The sequence below is a fragment of the Apodemus sylvaticus genome, chromosome 2, assembly GCF_947179515.1.
Source record: "Apodemus sylvaticus chromosome 2, mApoSyl1.1, whole genome shotgun sequence".
NCBI classification, from domain to species: Eukaryota; Metazoa; Chordata; class Mammalia; order Rodentia; family Muridae; genus Apodemus; species Apodemus sylvaticus.
This window is the reverse complement of record NC_067473.1, coordinates 123,060,530-123,082,056: the sequence shown is the minus strand read 5'-3', so window position 1 is coordinate 123,082,056 and position 21,527 is coordinate 123,060,530. Positions and strand designations below refer to the sequence as shown.

At 43.3% G+C, this 21,527-nt stretch overlaps 2 protein-coding genes across 4 annotated transcripts in view; one reads left to right on the top strand and one right to left on the bottom strand.

The window, feature by feature from the left end:
• Positions 1 to 176: 176 nt before the first annotated feature.
• Positions 177 to 13,692, top strand: Mrps25 (mitochondrial ribosomal protein S25). Its single transcript, XM_052174347.1, has 4 exons — positions 177 to 375; positions 7,693 to 7,799; positions 12,756 to 12,843; positions 13,319 to 13,692. Exons 1-4 carry the CDS (start codon positions 242 to 244, stop codon positions 13,503 to 13,505), a joined length of 516 nt encoding a protein of 171 aa, XP_052030307.1. The 5' UTR covers positions 177 to 241; the 3' UTR covers positions 13,506 to 13,692.
• A 1,732-nt stretch (positions 13,693 to 15,424) lies between these two features.
• Positions 15,425 to 21,527, bottom strand: part of Nr2c2 (nuclear receptor subfamily 2 group C member 2) — a 66,322-nt gene continuing 60,219 nt past the window's right edge. For all 3 annotated transcript variants that reach the window (XM_052174344.1, XM_052174343.1, XM_052174346.1), the window contains one exon: positions 15,425 to 21,089. In XM_052174344.1, coding sequence (XP_052030304.1) covers positions 20,915 to 21,089 — 175 coding nt within the window. In that variant the 3' untranslated portion in view covers positions 15,425 to 20,914. The remainder of the gene's footprint in view (positions 21,090 to 21,527) is intronic.

Here is a 21,527-nt window from a genome sequence, read left to right as displayed (position 1 = left end):
GTTTTCCCTTTGAATCAATAGCGACTTCTCCGTCGAGCTCTTCATTGAAGAACTGGAGATCTTAGGGGAAGACACTTGGTTTCTGTGAGAAATGACCCGTTGACTCCCAACGCGGCGGCGGCGAGCCCGGGCCCAAACTACGAGTCCCAGGCTGCCCCGCGGCCGCGCTGCCTGCCGGGAGGTGCTCCCGAGATTCCTGGAGCCGCGCTTGTCCACTGCTTGAGGAGTTCCTGTCTTCACCATGCCGATGAAGGGTCGGTTCCCTATCCGCCGTACGCTGCAGTACCTAGGTCGCGGGGACGTGGTATTCAAGGACTCGGTGAAGGTCATGACTGTGAACTACAACACACGTGGGGAACTGGGCGAAGGCGCCAGGTCAGTGTGGGTCACAGCCCGCGGGGTTCAGTGAGAGGAGCTGAGGCGGTGGAGGCGATCCCGACTGATCCCGATAGAAACCTGAGCGCCACTCCACCGGAGGGATGGGTTGGTACTGGAAGGCTGGCAGCTTGTGTGAGGCTGTAGCGCGGGAAACGCATTGGGAGCTGAGTGGTAAGTTTCCGCACCTGTACACAACAACATGGCTTGCTGCTGCTTAGGACAGTTGACGAACGAACTGTTTCATTGGCCCGTTTATCATCTCTGAGCAATGCCTTGGACCCTTCAGAACTTACTGAACATTTATTGAGCACCCAAAACACCGGGTTCAGTACTGGGATATCCAACAGTACGGGAGAAACATGACTGTAGATAGGAGTGGATTTGTGGAACGGATCAGAAAGAGAGAAGAGAATAATTTAAGGTGGAGAGTGGTCCCTTTGTCAAAGGACTTGACTACTGGAGAGCCAGAAGCTGCCTCCTAGCCATGTTCTCTGGTCGAGTTGGCCCCCAAGATCTAGGATTTGCTAGCCTGGGATCTGCCGGCGTGAAGGTTCTCTGGAAGCCTCTCAGTGGACCAGAGGGTTTAGGCTCTATTCCCCTCATGTCAGGAGTTTTTGCAGAGGCCTCTTCCTTAACTAGTTGTGCGACCTTGGGATCACACAAGTTCTTTCAATTTCTGACAGGCGTAACACCACCACAACATCGTCTTGGTAGTGGTGTGGGGGAGCTGGAGAATAAAGTGCCTGGCCGAGTGCAACAGGTGCTGGCCTTGATGCCCATTTGATCTAGTACTTGCATCTATATCTGATTTGTTTGCACAGGCTCTGTGTGCTTTGGGACGGGAAGACACAGAGACTTGCTGACAGTAAGTTCTGCCTTCAAGCTTTAGGGTTGGGTGTGCTGTGGAGTTTTCAGGCAGTCAGTGTGTTTCCTCCCCAGAAGCAGAACTTTCATCTTTTCGAATTTCGTGTTGATGTATTTACCTAAAGGTGTCCCCCCCCCTCGTGTGTGTGTGTGTGTGTGTGTGTGTGTGTACGTACATCAGCATTCAACCAAAGATCATTTCGAAGGAGCTGGCAGACTTGTTTTCTTTTTGAAGTAGGGTCTCTCCGCCTGGGCTTCACTGATTCAGCTAGGCTGGCCAGTAAGCCTGGAGCTAGCAGCAAGCACCACCACACCTGGCCTTTTTACTTATTTTTTATTTTTAGATTTATTCTTATCTGTATTGTGTGTGTGTGTGTTGTATGCCATGAAGAGTTTATTCACACCAAATGTGTGCTGGTGCCCGTGAAGCCAGAGGGTGTTGGATCCTCTGGAACTGGAGTTACAAGTAGTTGTGAGCTGCCTGATGTAGGTACTGGGAACTGAACTCAGGTCCTCTGGAAGAACAGTAAGCACTCTTAATTGCTGGGCCATTTCTCAAGCCTCAAATAAAATCTTTCTTAAGTTTTAATTGAGATAGTGTCTCACTGTGTCCTTAGGTGGCCTGGAACTCCTGTATAAACCAGACTGGCTTCCAGCTCCCAACAGATCTTCTCGCTTATCTCTGCTTCCTGACTACTGAGTTTAAGAATGTGTGCCACCACACCTGGCTTGCTTTGTAAAAATTTATATGTGAGTGTTTTACGTCCATGTATGTATGTGCACCACACAGGTGCCTGGTGTCCATAAAAGTCAGAAGAGGAAGTCAGATTCCCTGGAACTGGAGTTATAGTTGTAAGCCCCCCTTTTGGGTGCTGGTAACTGGACCTGGGTCCTGGGCAAAAGCAACAAATCCTCTTAACTACTGAACCATCTCTGTAACCCCCTACCTGTTTTTGTTTGTTTGTTATTTCAAGTGGGATCTGGGGCTCAAACTCTGCTTGTCTTGTGTGTGTAATAAGCACCTTAGCAATTGAGCCTCTCGCTAGCACCCTTTGGATTTTTTAGACCCTGCTGGAAGAGGAGTGTGGTTCTCATGGCCGTTGCCACTGCCTGTCCCCACATCTGCATCCTGTTGAGCTTGTCCTCCCTAGGTCACCTCTGAACAGTCAGAGAGAACATGAGTTCTCTGATAATTTAAACACTGTGAATACTCATTTTCTGTGACTTTAAACCAAAGGGGAATGTGTGATTAATTTTCCTTCTTGGCTTTAACAAATCCTTGTGTTTAATCATTTCATTTTTGGCACTTTGTTTAATTGCAGATTCTGTCCCAGTTGTGGTAGTGTCTCAAGTGGTTTCAGACAGGCTTTCTGTTGATTCAGTTTCATCCCTGAAATTATATTAGATGCTTCAGTCTGGACTGGTGGTATAGGAACCTCTGGGCATAATCATTGAGATAAAGAGCTAGTCCTTGCCTTGGGTCATGTGACTAGAAATAGAAAGCCAACTTTCTGTTCTCTGCATCCAGAACCCTGTCAGTGGGTGTGGAGCAGATTGGACAGAAAGCAAGGATGCCTTTGAGTGAGGGCATTTGAGGCACCTGAAGGGATTGCTTACAAAAGTGTGGACAGAAATGGAGAAAAGAAACCCTGTGTGAGGAAAAGCATGGATCCCAGCCCATGCAGGACAAGTGAGGGAAGGACTATCCATTGGAGCATGAGAACCAAGGGTGTCTGGCCACAGGAGCCTTCAGACTGGACATGCCAGGGCTGAGCCAGGAAAAAGAAATAGCTGCCCTTTACCTGTCACTGATACTTCCTGCCAGCCTTTTGAACCCATTGTGAAGCCAGACAGCCAGCTAGTCCTTATAGCAGGTGGATTCAGGGTGGTGAGGGAACAGTATGCAGAGCCAAGATTGGCCTAGATTTGCTCTGTGTTGTGGACAGCTATGTGTGCTCTATTGTTTTGCGGTTCTGAGGTGGATGCTACGAAGGGGCTCTGCTGCGGCTCTATGCTGCAGTTGTGTCATAACTCATTTAGCCAGGGTTCTGCTGGTGCACCATGCTGGTGCTGACTTGAGCTGAACCTCAGCATCTTTACCTTCTGTTCCATTTTGCTCATTCAGGTGTTGAGATACCATAGTGAGTGAAGGAAGGGGAGTGAAGTTAGTTTTAAAGCTAGTTTTAAAGTTTCTCGTCATAAACTAACTACAGTACAGGCTAAGGCAGTTAGTTACTCCACTCTCCTATAGCCCAGAGTCAGGTTTACTGATGATGTGTACTATGATATTTTAGCAGAATTAGCACTTCTTAATGTCTGACAGATATTTTCCTTATAGTTCGGCAAATACCAGTGTTTATTTGTTTGAGCCCTGTGTGGCCCAGGCTGGCCTTGGATGTCTGACTTCCTGCCTGCCTCAGGCACTGGCGGCTGGGATTATAGATGTGTCACCCCACACACTCAGCAGATGTTGAATATGTTTTTTGACATTTTTGCCATGTGAATATTTTAGTGTATTCAAAATTATCTGATTTCAGCCTTCTATGATTCAAGGTTTTCTTTCCTGTCTGTATTGTAACATTCCTATACTATTGCTATTTCTTCTACACAATGCTCTCTAAGGAGCCTTTCAGTAACATGTCCACTACACATACAGAGATGCAGCCCTGTTTACACAGGACTCTGGGCTTGTGCTGAGGAACTCTGTGAGGGAGCATTAGTTTGTTTTGCTCAGTGACCAGACATGAGTCCTGATACTTACAGAAGTACAAGTGTTGGTGACACACCAGTTTTCTATGCCTGTTTTCCCTCACCTTTTTGGAGGAAATTCCTCTTATAGCCTTTATCAAGTCCCAGACTCCATGGAAAAGGCATGCACAGAATTTCAGGGAGAAAATTCTTGTAGATTTACATGGGTTCATGTCTAGAAAGCTGTCACATGGTGTGGTGGTTTGAATGAGAGTGTCCCCCATAGGCTCATATGTTTGAATGCTTAGTCACCAAGGAGTATGTCTTGGTCAGGGTTTCTATTCCTGTATAAACATCATGACCAAGAAGCAAGTTGGGGAGGAAAGGGCTTATTCAACTTACATTTCCTAATTGCTGTTCATCACCTAAGGAGGTCAGGACTGGAACTCAAGCAGGTAGGGAGACAGGAGTTGATGTATCCTGAGGATACATCATGAGCTGATGTAGAGGCCATGGAGGGATGTTTCTTACTGGTTTGTTTTCCCTGGCTTGTTCAGCCTGCTTTCTTATAGAACCCAAGACCACCAGCCCAGGGATGAGAAAATACCTTATAGCTGGATCTCATGGAGGCATTTTCTCAACTGAAGCTCCTTTCTCTGTGGTAACTCCAGCTTGTGTCAACCAGCCAGTACAATTGACCCCTTGTCAACTTGACACACAAATACACCGCTATTAAGCCTCAACTCTTACTTTTTTATTCATCTCCAAGATCTAAATAACTTTAAAGAGTCCTACAGTCTTTACATATTAAAATATCTGATACCTTTTAAAATTTAAAGTCTTTTTAAAATTTTAACTGTGGGCTCTTCTAAAATATCTTATTACTTTTAGAGGGAAAAATATCAGGACATAGTCACAATCAAAAGCAAAATCAAGCTCTAACCGTCCAATGTCTAGGATCCACTCATGATCTTCTAGGCTCCTCCAAGGGCTTGGTCACTTCTCCAGCTCTGCCCTTTGTAGCACACACCTTGTCTTCTAGGCTCCAGCTGCCTGTACTCCACTGCTGCTGCTGTTCTTGGTGGTCATCTCATGGTATTGACATCTCTAAAACACTGTTGTCTTCTGCTGTAACTAGACTTCACCAATAGCCTCTCATAGGATCTCTTCATGGTGTCAAGCCTTAATTCCTTTGTATGACCTCTTTCTTCCTGGGCCATCAATTACAACTGAGGCTGCATCTTCACTAATGGCCTTTCATGGCCTCTCACAGTGCTGAGCTTCAGCTGTTCTTCATGACCCCTTCATGCCTTTAAAACCAGTACCACCTAGGCGACTCTTATATTACCAAGTCTAGCCAAAGCACAAGGTACAACCTTGGCCTTCTCTGGAACACAGCCTCTGTGTTCTCAGAAAACACTGCAGAAAATTTTATCTCAGTGATGTTGGTCTTTTCTTAATCACTGCTAATTTCCTAGCTCCAGCTAACTAATATTAATAGTCCCAGTAATGTAAAGGTTTTGCTTTAGTAGTTTTTGTATCTTGTTAATCACAGCTGATTCTTTAGTCCCAGCCAACCAAAACTACAGAATCTTTACAATCAAAACATGGCCTTGATAAGAGTCTTTAATCTTCCCTCTGAAACTTCACAAGCCAGGCCTCTATCTTTTGTACTGTTCTCAACATTATCTTCTAAGCTCCTACACAACATCCCACAGAGCTCTTAAAGTCCTTCCACAGTCCTCCCCAAAACATGGTTAGGTTGTCACAGGAATACCCCACTCCTGGTACAAATTTGTTTTAGTCTTTCTTTCTTTCTTTCTTTCTTTCTTTCTTTCTTTCTTTCTTTCTTTCTTTCTTTCTTTCTTTCTTTCTTTCTTTTCTTTTCTTTTCTTTTCTTTTCTTTTCTTTCTTCCTTCCTTCCTTCCTTCCTTCCTTCCTTCCTTCCTTCCTTCCTTCCTTCCTTCCTTCCTTCCATCTGCACAAACATTGTGACCAAGAAGCAAGTTGGGGAGAAAAGGGTTTATTCAGCTAATATTTCCAAATTGCTGTTCATCCCCAAAGGAGGGCAGGACTGGAACTCAAGAAAGGATGTGAGAGCTGATATAGAGGCCATGGAAGGATGTTTCTTCTTGGCTTGTTTTCTCTGCTTGCTCAGCCTGCTCTCTTATAGAACCCAAGACCACCAGCCCAGGGATGGTACCACCATTTATCACTAATTGAGAAAATGCCTTATAGCTGGATCTCATGGAGGTATTTTTTCAACTGAAGCTCCTTTCTCTGTGGTAACTCCAGCTTGTGCCAAGTTGACACATAAAACCAGCAAGTACATAGTGGTACTGTTTGAAGATTAGAAGGATTAAGAGATATTGCCCCATTGGAGGAAGTGTGTTGCTAAGGGTGGTCTTTGAGGTTTCAAAAGCTCATGCTAGGCCAGTGCCTCTTGCTTAGCTTGCACCTTGCAGATAAGATTAAGCTCTCAGCTGCTCCAGCACTAAGCCTGTCTGCCTATCACCAATTCCCTTAAGTGATGATAATGGGACAGCTCTCTGAACGATGAACAAATCCCTAATTAAATGCTTTCTTTTTATAAAAATTTCCTTAGTCATGGCATCTCCTCACATCAATAGAACAGTAACTAAAACAGAAGTAGGTACTAAGGACTGGAAATATTACTTGACCATGTTCGTTGAAGGAATATGGAAGACTGGAACTTTGGATTTAGAAAAAAATTCAAACATAAAATTCAAAAAAAATACTGAGTCATCCTAGTAGGAACATGGAAGACAGTGATAATGAGAGCAATGTGGACTGTGGGGGCTCAGCTCAAGAGAGTTCAGAGAAAAAAAAATATTAGCAGCTGGTCTAAAGACCACTGGCAAAGATATTTTGGCAAAGACTGTGACTGCTTTTTTACCCTCGTCCAAAAGGTCTTCCAGAAGCTAACTTAAAGTGGTTTGGATTGATGGCATTGACAGAGGAGATTTCAAGACAGCATAGTTTTGATTTGGTTGTGTGGTTATGTAGACCTACAATGAAAAGAAACAGGGCAGACAAAGAGAAATACAAATTGCACAATTTGAGGAGAAAAAAAGCATCAGGAAATGTAATGATGGAGCCAAATCCTATGCTCAAGGAGGTAAAAAGTTTAAAGAAAGGCCTGATGGTAAATGGAATAAAGGAGTTACTACTTGACCCTTAAGTCAGGATACCACTCTGTTAATCCTGCAGCAGTTCCTGTGAAAGGAATAAGCTTGATGAATCTTATGCTTAGAAACTATTAACCAGTTAAAACTTATGTAAATGCAAATCTTGGAGGGGGGCAAGTTTCAGCCTAAGCAAGCAGAAGTACTTGACAGCTTCAGCCACCTGGTTATAGATTTAATCAAGGATACAGGACTGGGTTATGAAATCTTCCTCCATATCCAAGGTAAGCTGATGAGGCCAGGCATTTGGGGGGTCAGTTCCTGTACCGAGTTTCTGAGAGCCCATTGTATGAAGCTGTAAAGGTAGAGCATAAATTGCATTGTAGACCCCAAGATATTGGAGATGCCAGAGTCATAGTTCTCTACCAAGGAGAGTATGTGGAACCACTATAAGAGAAAAGACAACAGGGTGTTGAACCAGTATAAGAGAAAGAAGTAAGTTAGAGTCAACATAGCTGGAGTTGAAGATCTGGAGTTTTTTGGTATCAAACATGGAGATGCACATGGGTTCATTTCAAGAGAGCTGTTACATGGGTTCATTTCTTGCTTTTTGCAGGAAATTCGTGTTTTTCAACATCCCTCAGATCCAGTATAAAAATCCTTGGGTGCAGATCATGCTGTTCAAGAACATGACACCATCGCCCTTCCTGCGGTTCTATCTAGGTGAGTGAGGCATGGAAGGACTGCCTGTCCCTTCCTAGCTGTAAGCAGCTTTGACCTTAGCTTCCCTTGCCAGTTACCCAGTAGCTGCTGAGATCTAGACCTAGTTCCATCACCTGTCTTTCTTCAGCTCATCTCTAGTTGTCCTCCACCTATCACGTGGTTCAGTTTATCCACATTCCTTTGCTGCTCTGTGCTACTGTGTCTTCACTCTTTGCCTGTGAGCTTACAGAATGAAAACAGAGATCCTTTGCTGGAGATGTATGTCCACAGCTCAGTGATAAAGTGGACTGCACTGCAAAATCCCCAAAGCAAATATCCTTTAGGCCTGGATTTGGCCCTCAGGAACCTAGTACCCATCAGTGCTGACCACAGTCGTCCTTCTGGTCCCACCATGTCTTATGGGTGCCCTCCTTGCTTGTTCTGATGCTAGGCACTAGCATTCCTGATTCATGGATAGTAGGTAGAAAGTGAAAAGCACTTTGTGTTCTGTATATATGGAATGTCACTGTGGGGCAGCTTGGGGCCAGGTGCCGGGCAGTCAAGGAGTCCATGGGCAAAAAAGCTCTGCTCTGGTGTATGTAGTGGGGACGGAGCTGTCTGTGTATGAGAGGGAATACACAGGAAAGAAGCAAGATGGTCAACAAAGTCCTGTGGTGAAGGAAGGCAGTCATAGCATTTTGGTGAGAACCAAGATACTTTGGCATTCAGTCCCTTTCTTCAGGGACAGTAGGTTAGGATTTTTTGAGATGGGATTGTGTAGTCTTAGCTGGCCTCAAACTTGTGATGGTCTTCCTGGCTGGCCCTCTCAAATGCTAGGATTTGATATGGCCACTGAATGTCTGCCTGCTTTGCCTCTGAATTTCATATAAACAAGAATCTACTGAGAAAATTCTATTTCGATTTCTGGGAGCCAGTGGGAGAAAGGACCTGTCCCTGGTAGGTATCTGGGATTTGGAGCTGCCCTCAAAACTCTGCCCATGACATAGCAAAGCTATTTGCTTGTGCTGGTAGTCCTTTTGCCAGCCCTGTACCCTGTAGGAAAGGCCGATTATACCACAGGGCTGTATCTTGGCTCCTGGCAACCAGAGTTCAATGCAAAGAAGGTTGGCAGGAGCCTGGTATAATTTCTTTTGCAAAACCATTTTTTAACACTATTTTCAAAAATTATCTAAGGCCAGATCCCAGGGTCTTTCAAGTGCTAAGTATGTGCTCATATCCCTCCCATGCAGTTCATCTTTTTAGAGACAGGCTTTCATTATATTGCTGGCCTCAAAACTCTTGGGTTCTTGCTTCAGTGTCTTGAGTATTAGGACACCCCGCCTGAAGGCCTGAGCTTCTGTTGATTTGTAGCAGCTGAGCATCTTCCACTGTCAATCTCTCAGCTTATGCAGTCACCTGCTGATGAGCTCTGCATGAGGTTTAAAGCACTAAGACCTTGAAAAGGAAATTTGAGGATGCCAGGGAAAGTGGCAGGACCCACACCTTGGGAAAGGGTATCTGAGTAAAAAGAACCGTAGATGATGACAAAGCACTGAGTTTTGGTTCTGTAGCGGGCATGAACAGCCACTACATGGGGTGCACGGAGTGACCACATCTAAACATGTTCTTCCTGTGTGACCACAGGATAGAGGGTAACATGCCCAGAAAGCAAGCTGGTGACTTATCTCTTCCTATCATGTAGTCATTGCTGCCATCATGGGACCCACTTTCATAACCTCAGCCAGTCCTAGTCACCTCCTAGAAGTCCTAACTGCAGGTGACCTCAGGAATTTTCAGTGTAACTTTTGGGGTCATCTTCAGTTTAGTACATCTACAAAGTCACCTTTCACTTCCAGCAGCATCTTTTAGGAACCAGTGTGGACTGTCTTATGTTCTTTGTGCTCAGTGTTCTGGGAACAGTTCTGTGTGAGACAGTGAATATATGGTAACTTTCTTAATTTGTTTCAATTCTGGGTCATCCACTTTTTTTCTGGTTTAGTAGGTTTGTGGCTTGTCTGTGATGACTTTGCTTACCCCAAAGCCACTCTCAGTTTTCCTTAGAGGAGTATAATTAGATTTTATGCTCCTGTGATACTTTAGATTTTTAAATTTATGTTATGTGGGTTTGTTTGCCTGAAGTTATGTGTATCGGATGCATTCAGGAGCCAGCAAGGCAAGATCTTCTAAAACTCAGGTTGCAGGTGTTTGTGAGTTGCCAAGTGGATGCTGGGTACCAAAGCCAGGTCCTCTACAAGAGGAAAAAGTGCTGCGCCATCTTCCCAGCCTGAGATATGTTTCTTAAAATGTAGATACTTCTTGTGTGCTGGCACAGTGCCTGTGTGCACATCTGGAGGCCAGAAAAGGGTTTTAGATGTCTTCCTCTATCACTCTGCCTATTCCTTTAAGGTAGGGTCTCTCCATGAACAGGAGGCTTGTGTTTAGTTAGGTTGGAAGCCAAGCCCCAGCAATCCTCATTTTCACCCCTGCTTTCAACTAGGATTAAAGGTGTGTCATGACCCCCTTGTTTTATGGGTGCTGGGATCATAATTTTGGTCCTCATGATTGTGCAGCAAATACTCTTAACCACAGAGCCCTCTCTTCACTCTGTCTATGATACACTTTTTGAGTTCTTTCCTATCTACTAAAGGCAGAGTTGAAATTTGAGTTTTGTTTTCTGCATTGAGGATATCCAGCTGTTGAACACGCATGCTGTACTTTTCCTCATTGAATTTTCTTACTATTATCCAAAAATCAATGATCATGATGGGGGAACAATGTGTTCTCTCTGTGCTGTGGTGAAGTATTTATACCTGCTTCAATCTGGTAAACCAGTAAATTTCCAAAAGAGGTAACTTTCAAATCATTGAAGTGTGATAGCCAGGAATGGGGATAGAGACTGTGAGTGGGTATCGGTAACAGGTGTGTTTGTATTATTAAAATCATTGAGTTGTTTTGGTTAAAATGTGAATTGTATGCTGTTTAAAAGTTATTTTGTGTGTGAGTGTTTTACCTGTGTGTGTGTATGTGCACCACATACATGCCCAGTACCCTGGGGAGGTCAGAAGAGGGCACTGGATTCTTGGAACTGAGCTGCAGATGGTTGTTTGCTATCATCCTGCTGAATCCTTGCCTCTGGAAAGCAAGTGCCCTTAACTACTGGGCCATCTCACCGGACCCTAATTGTGTATTTTACCATACACAAAAGTTACTTTATTACATAATTTCTTAAGTTTCATTGATCTTTGTATCATGGCTTTATATCAAAACTGGGTGCCAACTTTATTCCCCCTCCTCAAGTTATTCTAGTCCTTTGCTAGGTTTTTTGTTTGTTTGTTTTGATCCAGGGGCTAGCCTAAATTTGTGGTTCTCTTGCCTTTGTCCTGTTGAATGTTGGGATTATATAAACTTGGTGTCTGCTAGGTTCTAGAAAGCTGCCTGTGGTTTTGTCACACTGAAGTATAAACTATCTTATAGTAATGAAGATGCTTTTAGGACTTTGAACATTTCATTTTCTCGTGGTTTGGTGGTAGTTGGTTTTTATATTTATATTTGACATTATTTCTGGTAATTTTATTGATTGCTTAAGATATTTTACTTACAGACACATCATCTGCAAACAAAGCATGACTCTCCTTCCCTAATCTTGGCAGTTTCCTTTTGTCTCAGTTCACTGATCTAGGCAGTATTAGTGTTGTGCACCTCTACAGTGTCTGAGCTTGAGTTAACCAGCCTCTTTATGAGAGCCTTCTGTTGTCTGCTCTTAAAAGTTTTAGGCACTAAAAGATTATATTTTCTTAATTAGTAATATTATTTTTTAATGTGTGTCATTAGCTGTTTTTAATTTTTTTTAAGATTTATATATAAGTACGCTGTAGCTGTTTTCAGACACACCAAAAGAGAGCATCTGCTCTCATTACAGATGGTTGTGAGCCACTATATGGCTGCTGGGATTTGAACTCAGGACCTTCAGAGTGGCTCTTAACCACTGAGCCATCTCTCCAGCCCCATATTTTTACTTTTTAAGTGGCAAACTATCTCAAACATTTAGTCAAATATCTTCCAGAGTTGTGAATTCATGAAAATCCTTAGTCAGATATATGTACATTCTAAGTATTTTCTTCTTCTTTTTGGTTTACAGTGTTTTATACAACAGAAAGTAAGAAATTTTAAATTCAAGTTACTGACTTTTTTACAATCACACTTTAAATATCATGCCTGAAAAAATTTGCTCCTTGGTAAGATCATTAAGATTTTCTCTTGTAGTGTTTTTTGTTTTGCCAGGCTGGGGCTGCACCCAGTGCCTCTCTGTGCAGGACAAGTACTGTCTAATGAGCTACATTCTTCTCTAAGTTTTATAAAACATTTTAGCTAGAGTGTGTTTGTAGTCCTTATAAAGGACTTGGTACTTGGAGACAGTGAACAACTCCACAGGTTTACTCTGTCCTTCACATATGAAGTCACATAATAGTAGCTTTATGTCTCTGATCCATTTTAATTTTTTCCTAATGTTTATTTACATGTGAGTAACCAGTTCCAGTGTTTGATAAAAAAGCTTAAGTTCAAATTTTCTTGCCATCTTTGCTGAAAACAGTTGCCCATAAATAGAAGAGTTTATTTGGTTCTGTTCCATTTGGTGGTATGTCTGCTATTGAACATGTCTCTTGTGGTTATAGGTAGCTAGCTGTAGGTTACAGTTACCTGTAAGTCCAGCTCCTGGGTGAGTCTCACTCTCTTCTGGACTCCTCAGGTACTAACACTTTTGTGCACCAATATACATATATACATAATCTAGATATTTAAAAAAATATTGAATTCTACTACTAAAAGCAAGTTGGAGACCATGATGGTCTTCACTTGTCAGTTGTCCTAACTTACAAGGTCACAGGTATGTGTCACATCTTGGCAGCCCCAGCCTTTTGAGGCTGAGAAGTATACCTGAGTCCTCAGCTCTCCTGCCCTTGTGCCTCTTGTTTACAGATTCTGGGGAGCAAGTCCTGGTAGACGTGGAGATGAAGAGTAATAAGGAGATCATGGAGCACATAAAGAAAATCTTGGGCAAGAAAGAGTGAGTTGCTGGGTTGACCTGACAGGAGCAAAACTCAGCCCCCATAAATATGAGAGTGAAGGGGACACGTACAGAGGGTGTGGAGAGGGAAGGTTCTCCAGCCCCAGTTAGTAAGACTTGGGCAGTAGGATCAGTTCAGGCCTGGCCTTTTTCAACAGATACGAGCTGAAGTCACCAAATCTGTTATCCACTTCCTTGCTGTGACAGTAAACAAGGGCTACCTCTGCCTTGACATGCATGCAGCTAAAGGGAAGCTTAGCCTTGGTTCCCAGTTTCTTTACTGCTCCTTTAACGAGGAGGGATAGGAAGGATGCGAAACCGAGAAAGTCTCTTAAGACACAGGCTCCTCCACCCCCCATCCCTGTGGGATGCTCCAGTGGTCTGCTTCCCAGTGCTTTTTTCCCTCACATGGAAGAGGCTGTCTGTAGTCTGGAGCCCCTGGTCATGCTTTGCTACTCTGTGTGTTCCTTGACAGGGAGACCCTCAGGGAGGAGGAGCTGGAGAAGCAGCAGCGCTTTCATCCAGGCAACTTTGGCCCCCGGAAGTACTGTCTGCGGGAGTGCATGTGTGAAGTAGAAGGTCAGGTGCCCTGCCCTGGTCTGGTGCCCTTACCCAAGGAGATGACAGGGAAGTACAAAGCTGCTCTGAAAGCCAGTACTTAGGTCTAAGCAAGGTCATCTGGGATGAACTGGTGGCATCTGACTGGTAGAGGTGGATTACATTGGTACTATAAATGATGGAACTCTGCAATGGAAAGGCCAGCTTGCACATCCATTTAAAGGACACGGGACGAAGACTGGGGTTGCCAGCTGCTGAACAGATATCAATAAACAATTTAGTCTTCCTATACATAGTAAGTCTGGTCTTGCCCGTATTAAGACCATCTGTGTCAGAGAGCTTGGGATGAGAGGGTGCAAGGCCATTTGTCAATGACTGTCTCAGTCCTGCTTCTTTCACTTCATCTTCTTCCAGTTTCTACTCTGGAAGCTGTTGAGGGCTACTGCTACTGGTGAGCCAAACGTAGCTGGAAGAGTGGATGGTCTTAACAGTTCAAAGAAAACATGTGGGCAGTGTACTAAGGCCTGCAATTCTTGCTTTGCTTCCTGAGAGAGGGAAGGGTCTCCAGCCCTAGTTAGTAACGAGACCTTGGGCAGTAGATCAGTTCAGGCCTGGTCTTTCAGCTCAGCAGTTATGAGCTGAACTCACCAAATCTCTTGTCCACTTCCTTGCTGTGAAGTCCACATAGGTAGAGGAGTGCCAGTGGTATTATGTTAACTGTAGCAGGAATTTTTCTGGCTTTGAGAGTAATGATGCCACCTGGGTGGTAATTTGACTCTCAATTCTTGCTTACTAGGTGTGGGGGCGGGGGGTGGGGGGGGTGGGGTGGGGGCGGGAGGAGAGACAGAGACACTTCTGGATGCTTTTCTAGTTATTTTTCCCAGTTAATCGGTGTCATTTTAGCTATGTAGACTCCATCCTTCATTGGACAGCAGAACCTTCCAGGGTCACTTAATGTTTACTACAGACCCCTTGGCATCTGGCCATATCGGTATGAGTTTGAGGCAAAATAAAGCACTGGTTGTTAAAAATGCCCAAGGCTCTTTTGATGCATCAGAACAGGGCAACTGCCCTCCCCTAAACCTACCCAGGTCACTCCCATTCTCCTGGACCTTAATGCAGGGGCCTCAGGAAGGCAATGGAACTGGAATCCTTGTATCTGTAGTGTAGTGCCTTTCCATTATCTACTCTGGTTCTGGTTTGTGATTTTGCAGCAGACCAGGCAGGGGCTGCAATGGAATGGGTGCTTGTAGCTCTAATGTATAAGGGATAGGAGTTCTTGAATAGAATTTGGTACAGCCCCCCAAAGGTAATTCAGAGTTTCTGTTCCCACAGTCTTACTAGCTGATATCAGTGAATAGACTGCTTCCTTCCATGTTAGATGTGGCCAGGGCCCCAATCCTAAGCATAGACCTTGACAAAAAGAATAAAGTCCAGGCCTCAAGGGGACAAATTCTTGAGCTTCACTTTGAACCTGACCCTTGTTTCTGCCAGCTGTGGCAAGGCTACAGGGGCAACATGTGGGCAATTGATAACTTCTACAGAATCTCTCTTACTGATAGCCTGGAGCAGATGCTCCAGGAAACCATTGATACTGGGAGAAGTCACCTCTTTAAATATCACTTTAGTAGTGGCAGGTTTTACGCACATGAAACTGACCACAGAAGGACTTGAGTTTGGACTTGATGATCCTCTGAAGTGACAGTTTTCACAGTGAGGTGCCACTGGCAACGGTGAGCTCTGTAAACCCTCAATTGTAAAGTGTAGAAGACATTAAGAGCAGTTTCACTCAAATACTGAATCTGAGAACACATTTTTTTACCCACAACAAATAGATACCTAGTGTATGGGTCTGACATCTGACTACACACCTGTCTCACCACCTTGCTCTGGAAATGTCTATGTAGGGTCTTCCTATCAAAGGTCTTACCCACCTGATGGTAGTGTTGATGGAGGACAGAAAATAGTCTCTGCCCACTGCTGGTTCCCAGGTTTAAGGAAAAATGATGAGCAGCACACATACTAGTCTTTAATTTACTTTAATAGTATAAACCTCATGTAGGTAGTATTAAGCCACAACAACAAAGCCACATTAAACAGCATTTAGTAAAAGGCGCTCGTAACCATGCACAGCAACTCTCTATACAGACAACAATGCAGATTCTCCTTCAGGACTGAAGACATTGATTAGATAGAAAATTCAGTTTAAAAAGAACATGCGGGTTTTTAAATGCCATCACATAGCTCATTTACATGGGGAGAAAAGCTGTACAAAATGGCAGCTCTCTGCAGGTTTTTAACCTGGAATCAAAAGGTAATGGCATCCACGGTGTTTTCTATAGTATGAAGGGCAGAAGTTATACAAGCGGTCCCAAGAAAATTCCACACTGGACTTTCCTTTAGTAGATGTCCTCTAAAAAGGAATTTGGGGGTGGGGGTGGGGTGATAGGTTGTATCATAACAGAGAAATCCAAACTACAGGTACAAACTAGTTGGTACTATGAAAAAAATGTGCAGCTTTTCAATTATAAAACTAGTTGAACACTGATTTACAAGTTAATTGGGAAACAGACTAGAAAAATATTCCAGCACTTGAGTTGTGTATGCAGCAGCATTAGCATCCGTGAATGAATAGGCTGTTGGGATGACAACTGATGGTACTTTCCTGAAGAAAGGCCGTTTTTTAATGTGCAGTCAATACCAAATGTTACCCAAACACTAAAACTTAACAGTGGTAATGTTGAGCATTTTTCCTACATTCCATGTATACATATCAATATTGAAAGTTAACTAAAAGTGCATATTACTGAGTATTAGAAATGTCTGATGTTCTTTCCCTTCCTAAGCCACTTTTAAGTTTACTGTTAGGTTGCTGCCAAGACAATAGCCCCCAAAGAAAATGGAAGGATTCATTTAGGGACTGCCAAGCTTCCCTGTGTTTTAATTGGAAAGCCACTTTTAACAGTGTGATTGTCACAACAGGCAACGACACAGGCAAGATTGAACAACCACAAAGGGTGAGGCCAGGGACACGAGTGGGAAGCTGAAGCCAAAAGACCCACGTCTCACCAAAGGCACTGAGGACTATAGTCTTAACAATTGTTTCTTAAAACACTCCAGTAATTTACTTCAAAAACACAGAGCAACCTGTGGGTCAGGCAAGTTTTTGCACTTGGCTTCATTTAAGCCGGGTGCCTGGTCACTGTGGCCACTAGCAGCCTCTGCCAAGCTGGGCCCTGTCTCCCAAATCCATATCTCAGCCTAAAAATACCAATCATAGGGGACACATATCAGCAAAGACCTGGTGGATAAGGAAATGTCAGCCTTAGCTTTCTTACTATAAAATAAACTTTTACAGAATGTAGTTAAGTTAGGATAATTTACTAATTGCAGTTTTTAGCCTTCCACACTGTTTTCAGAGAATGTTTGGTAGGCTGGTATTTTGTTGTTACCACCAGAGAGCACCCAAGCCTTGCTGACAGAGCCCAGGGTAAACAAGGGAGACGGCTGCAGCCCCTTGATCCCAAATGCCCATGTCGGAGCCACACAAAGCTCCAGGCTTTAGAGAAGACTGAGGGTCTCAGTCACCAAGTTCCTTCCAGTTAGGTTAAACTGGTTTGTGAAAAGCAGTTTTATCCTTAGTTTTGGATATTAGACTAACATCTCTTCCAGCTTCTGAGCCCTTGTAAACTTAGAGAATTGCCCTCCTATCAGGACTTTTCTGGCTCGAGGCTTCCTTGTGCAGGAAAAAGTGACACCTGGCCCAGGCAGCGCCCTGTCTCAGGAAAATTAAGTTGGTAAGAAACTCACCAGCACAATGTTCCTGTTAAAGGAACCTTGCAACACCAACATCTATTCACATTAGCAACACTAGCATCAACTCTTGACAACATAGAAGTTTGAATATGTGGCTACATGTCTGTATACATAATGTACACCTATGTACACACATTATATACACTGTACAAAGAAGATAATATGAACACATGTACATTCATTCAGTCATCTAGGCCTGTAACTCTGGACATGCACAGTGTGGCTGAAGGGACAGATTGTGCACAGAAAGTACACACTGATGGGAGGCACTCAATGAGGAGGTCAGAACCTTGTACAAAACACCTAGGTCAACCTCATCTCATTTTGGAGTTGTCTTTAGAAACTGACATTAAGAGTTAAGACTTTTTGCAAAGAACCACATAATCTGGAGACTGGTAGTTAGGCAAAGGAAAGAGGTGGGCATCTGTTTTGCCAGGACCTTCCCCCTGGAAAAAAAGCAGCTGTCAGATGGTGCTTTTCAAGGCCTGGATCTATAATTTCAGCAGCACCCACAGCCCTGCTTCACCCAGCCATTGGAAAGCAGCAACAGTCTTCCAGACCCCCATGACATCAGGTCCCAGACAATAGGTCCAGCTGTTAGGGATACTGATCAGAGGACGTGCATGAGCAGTGCTACCCTTCAGAACAATTTTATGTAGTGGATGCAGCTGCTCCATTTGAGGGCCAAACTGACCATGCTGGTTGATGCCATGACTACCTCAGAATACCATCCACATCCAACACTGACAAACTAGAAAACCATTCCAAGGGCATAAGTGACTCACTTGAACTTCAATACAGAAACTTAAAGACGACACAACCCCAACTGCAGCCTCAGAAAGAGACTAGGCAGTAATGAAGCCCCTTCAATACACACTGCACACTGGAAGGACAGTGACACACTGTAGCATTTTGAGGAGTAACTAGGATAACTTGCTTAGGGAATTTGGTCTCTGTCTACATCTCCTGTCCTATTTTATCCCAAATTTTAACATGGAATTATCAACATTTGAGATCTTTCTGGAAAAGAGCCCAGTTAGCCAGGTTGGTGTGTATCTCTCCACCCTAGCCCACCTCTGAAAGTAGCCAGGTCAGTGTGTCTGTCCACCTCCCTGAGAAGGGTGTCTAGACAAGTCAGCCTTGTTTCATCAAGCTTGGAGTATCACAGACTCATAAACCAGGGGTGGAAAGCCCTGAAAGCTAAAGCCCAGACGTAATTGGGCTATCTCTAAGAAACAACTGGGGCTGACCTTTATAGGTCCATTTGACAAGCGATGGAATGGAGCATCATTCAAAGTTTGAAATGATTTCAGTTAATGAGAACTGTATGGATACAATAATGAAAATTGTATGGATACAATTGTTAAAGATAAGGCCACAAAGATCTGGACAACCAGTGAAGGAGTTTGGCCCAAAGTGGCCCTATCAATTGGCCATTACTAATGACGGAACTTACAAAAGACCAGGTTAGATCACCAACTCTTTTCTACATTTAAAAAAATTTTTTTTTCCTTTTGCCCCGTTCAGTGCCATCTTAAGAGGTTGGTACCTCTTATCCAACTATGGTCTAAATACCCAATGGGAACCAGGATGTCCAGGCCCTATCTAAGTGGTCTAGAAATGGCTGGTGCTCATATTCCAAAATCCTAAGGGAAGCAAAGCCAGCAACTATAAGATGTATTGATTGATATACTACAGGAAACCTCTACAGAGATTAAAATAGACTCTAACTATACCGGTGTCCAGATATTTGGCTTAATTTTTAATATATACATAAAAAGAAAAAAGCTTTAAGCTAGCAAAATTATGTCCTTTCAATTATTTTATGCTGGCCATCTCTGCTGTTCTCCAACACTGGCTTCCAAATCTAGCTGGGAATTTAGAAGCTAGAGATAATTCTGCACTTAAATCCCACTAGCAGTGAATAAAGTGTCATTAACTCCTCAAAAGGAAACAGACTATCTATCCTTGAGCCCCATGGCTGTACCTGTCCATAAACAGGTACAAACTTAACCTTACAGGAGGTATTTTTCTTAATTTCTACTAATCTAAATGCAAATACCAAGTATCTTTCCTAACCTTCCACTTTTTTTTCCCCAGTCTCATGTCCATGGGAATGCAAAGAGCTTTAAGTCAGATCTAACTTCCTTGGAACTGAATTCTATACTCCTTTCTTGTTAGGAACTATGGTCATTATAACTTGAGGGAATTTGTGAATGAAGGTTTTTCTTTTTTCTTTTGGTACTGGGGATAGAACCCAGGACCTAGTGCATGCTAGGCAAGCACACTACACTTAAGCCACCACCCTACCCCACTCCCCAGACCCCTGGAAAACTCAGGAGTTTCCTCATTAAGTTGCTCGGGTTGGCCTTCAAAGTATAATTCTTGTGTCTCAGCCTCCCAAGTGCTGGGGTTACAGGCCTGCACTATGTGCCCTGACTGAGGACTGTTTTTGGATTCTCTTTTGAAAGAGAAGGTCTACTTCTGTTATTTCAAATGCCCCAGAGAACTTTGTTGGACTAGCATAAACCTGGGAAAACTGAAAAGCATGGTATCCCAGTACACTGAAATCACTAATACTTAAAAGTTCAGAAAGGATTTATCTTGATGCCTTTTATTCCACAATATAAAGCTAGTCCCTCACCAGGCAGTGAGGATACACAACCCCTACCAAGCTGCAGGTTCTGAATGATCATAGATACTGGCCCCTCTCTGGACACACCAGGAATAGGAACTCTCACTGCAGATGCCACACTCAACCTAGACAACAGGTCATGTCAAAGGGTGCAGTCAACCACCTTGCACTTTTTGGTCAAAGGCTCCAGTTCCTACAAGTTGATAGAGAGATGTAGGTGTACTTTCAGTCACTTGAAGAATTACATGACACTCATCTCAGGCACTCTGACAAGCTGCAATCTAATTCTGAAAATTAGTGGAGCCCACTTTCTGGAAGAGTCTTCAGACAGGCATCAGGAATCAGGACCATATTGGTAAGGACCCTCACAGGCATCTCTGCTGGCATAGCAGCTCTTATTGAGTCACTGCAAGTTAGATCCCCTGTGCACAATGCCAGGAATCCACATTTTCACTCACAGGAATTTAGCACAGCACCACCACCACCACCACCACAGTACACAGCTAGAAGTGCTGCCCTCTTATAAATGGATTCTCTCCTAAATGAACGATTGTCTCCTGTACCCTAGTGAATTTTCACAGGAATCATTAACATTTTGACAAAAGAGACAGTTTCCATTTGCCCTGTCCACAGGTAAGATGTTAACATTGCAGATTTGATAAGAAGTGCTTAGAAAGTGCTAACATTACCCTGGTAATTAGTAGCTATTAATTCCAAGGACTTTTTTTTTTTAATGTATTTACACATACTGTTCTTAGGTTCTTTTAATACTAGTCTCTGACATTATAAAACTTCAGTATTGTTTTTTGCCCTTTGAGAATTTCTAAATACAAATTGAATTAAAAGATTGTTCCAAAATCTGCTTCACCAAAAGGTGTTAAAATATTTCTTAGGGCAGGGAAGAGTTCTACTCATCTTTAGTTGCTATTGTCTGGGATGAACAGGAAGAAGTGGCTAACACACTGGAGACACCTGCACACACCAAGACACTGCTACACTTCCCTTCCCTTGCACCTGCACAGTCCTAGGGGCATCCCACTGTTGGCAGCTGTTGGTTGTGCACTATAGACTGGCTCCGGTGATCTGGCCATTATATTCTGCTGTCTCCATCTTTAAAATGTAGGGAATTATGCTGTCTATTGAAACATTGCCAATGAGACCAGTAAAAAAAAGTTCTTCTGTTATGTTGGAGCTCATGAGCCTGAGTGCTGGCAGGCGGACAAGAATCCTGGCCAATCTGGAAGAGAGAGCAGGCATTAGAGAAATGAGGGGTCTGGTTGCCTGTGGCCAATTCTTGGAGGTCCTTTTGGAACCATACACAACTAAAAGAAACATACCTACTATATTGATCTGTTTTTGTTGTTGTTGAAATAAAAAAATACAACAAAAGTTTAACATGAAGGTAAAAAAAAAGTATAAAAGATCTATATATGTATAATACGATTGGTGAGATGGCTCAGTAGATGAAGGCCACTGACTACAGTGCCTGACAACCTGAGCTTGATCTCCAGAATCCATTCGATGGAAGGAGAGAACTAACTCCTACACTTGTATTATAATTGCACATATGCATGTCTACACACATAGAACATAAATGCAAAAACCATTTCTAACAGTAAGTATGAAATTCTTATACTACTTAAAGCTATTCTTCTCACCTGCACACACAAAATTT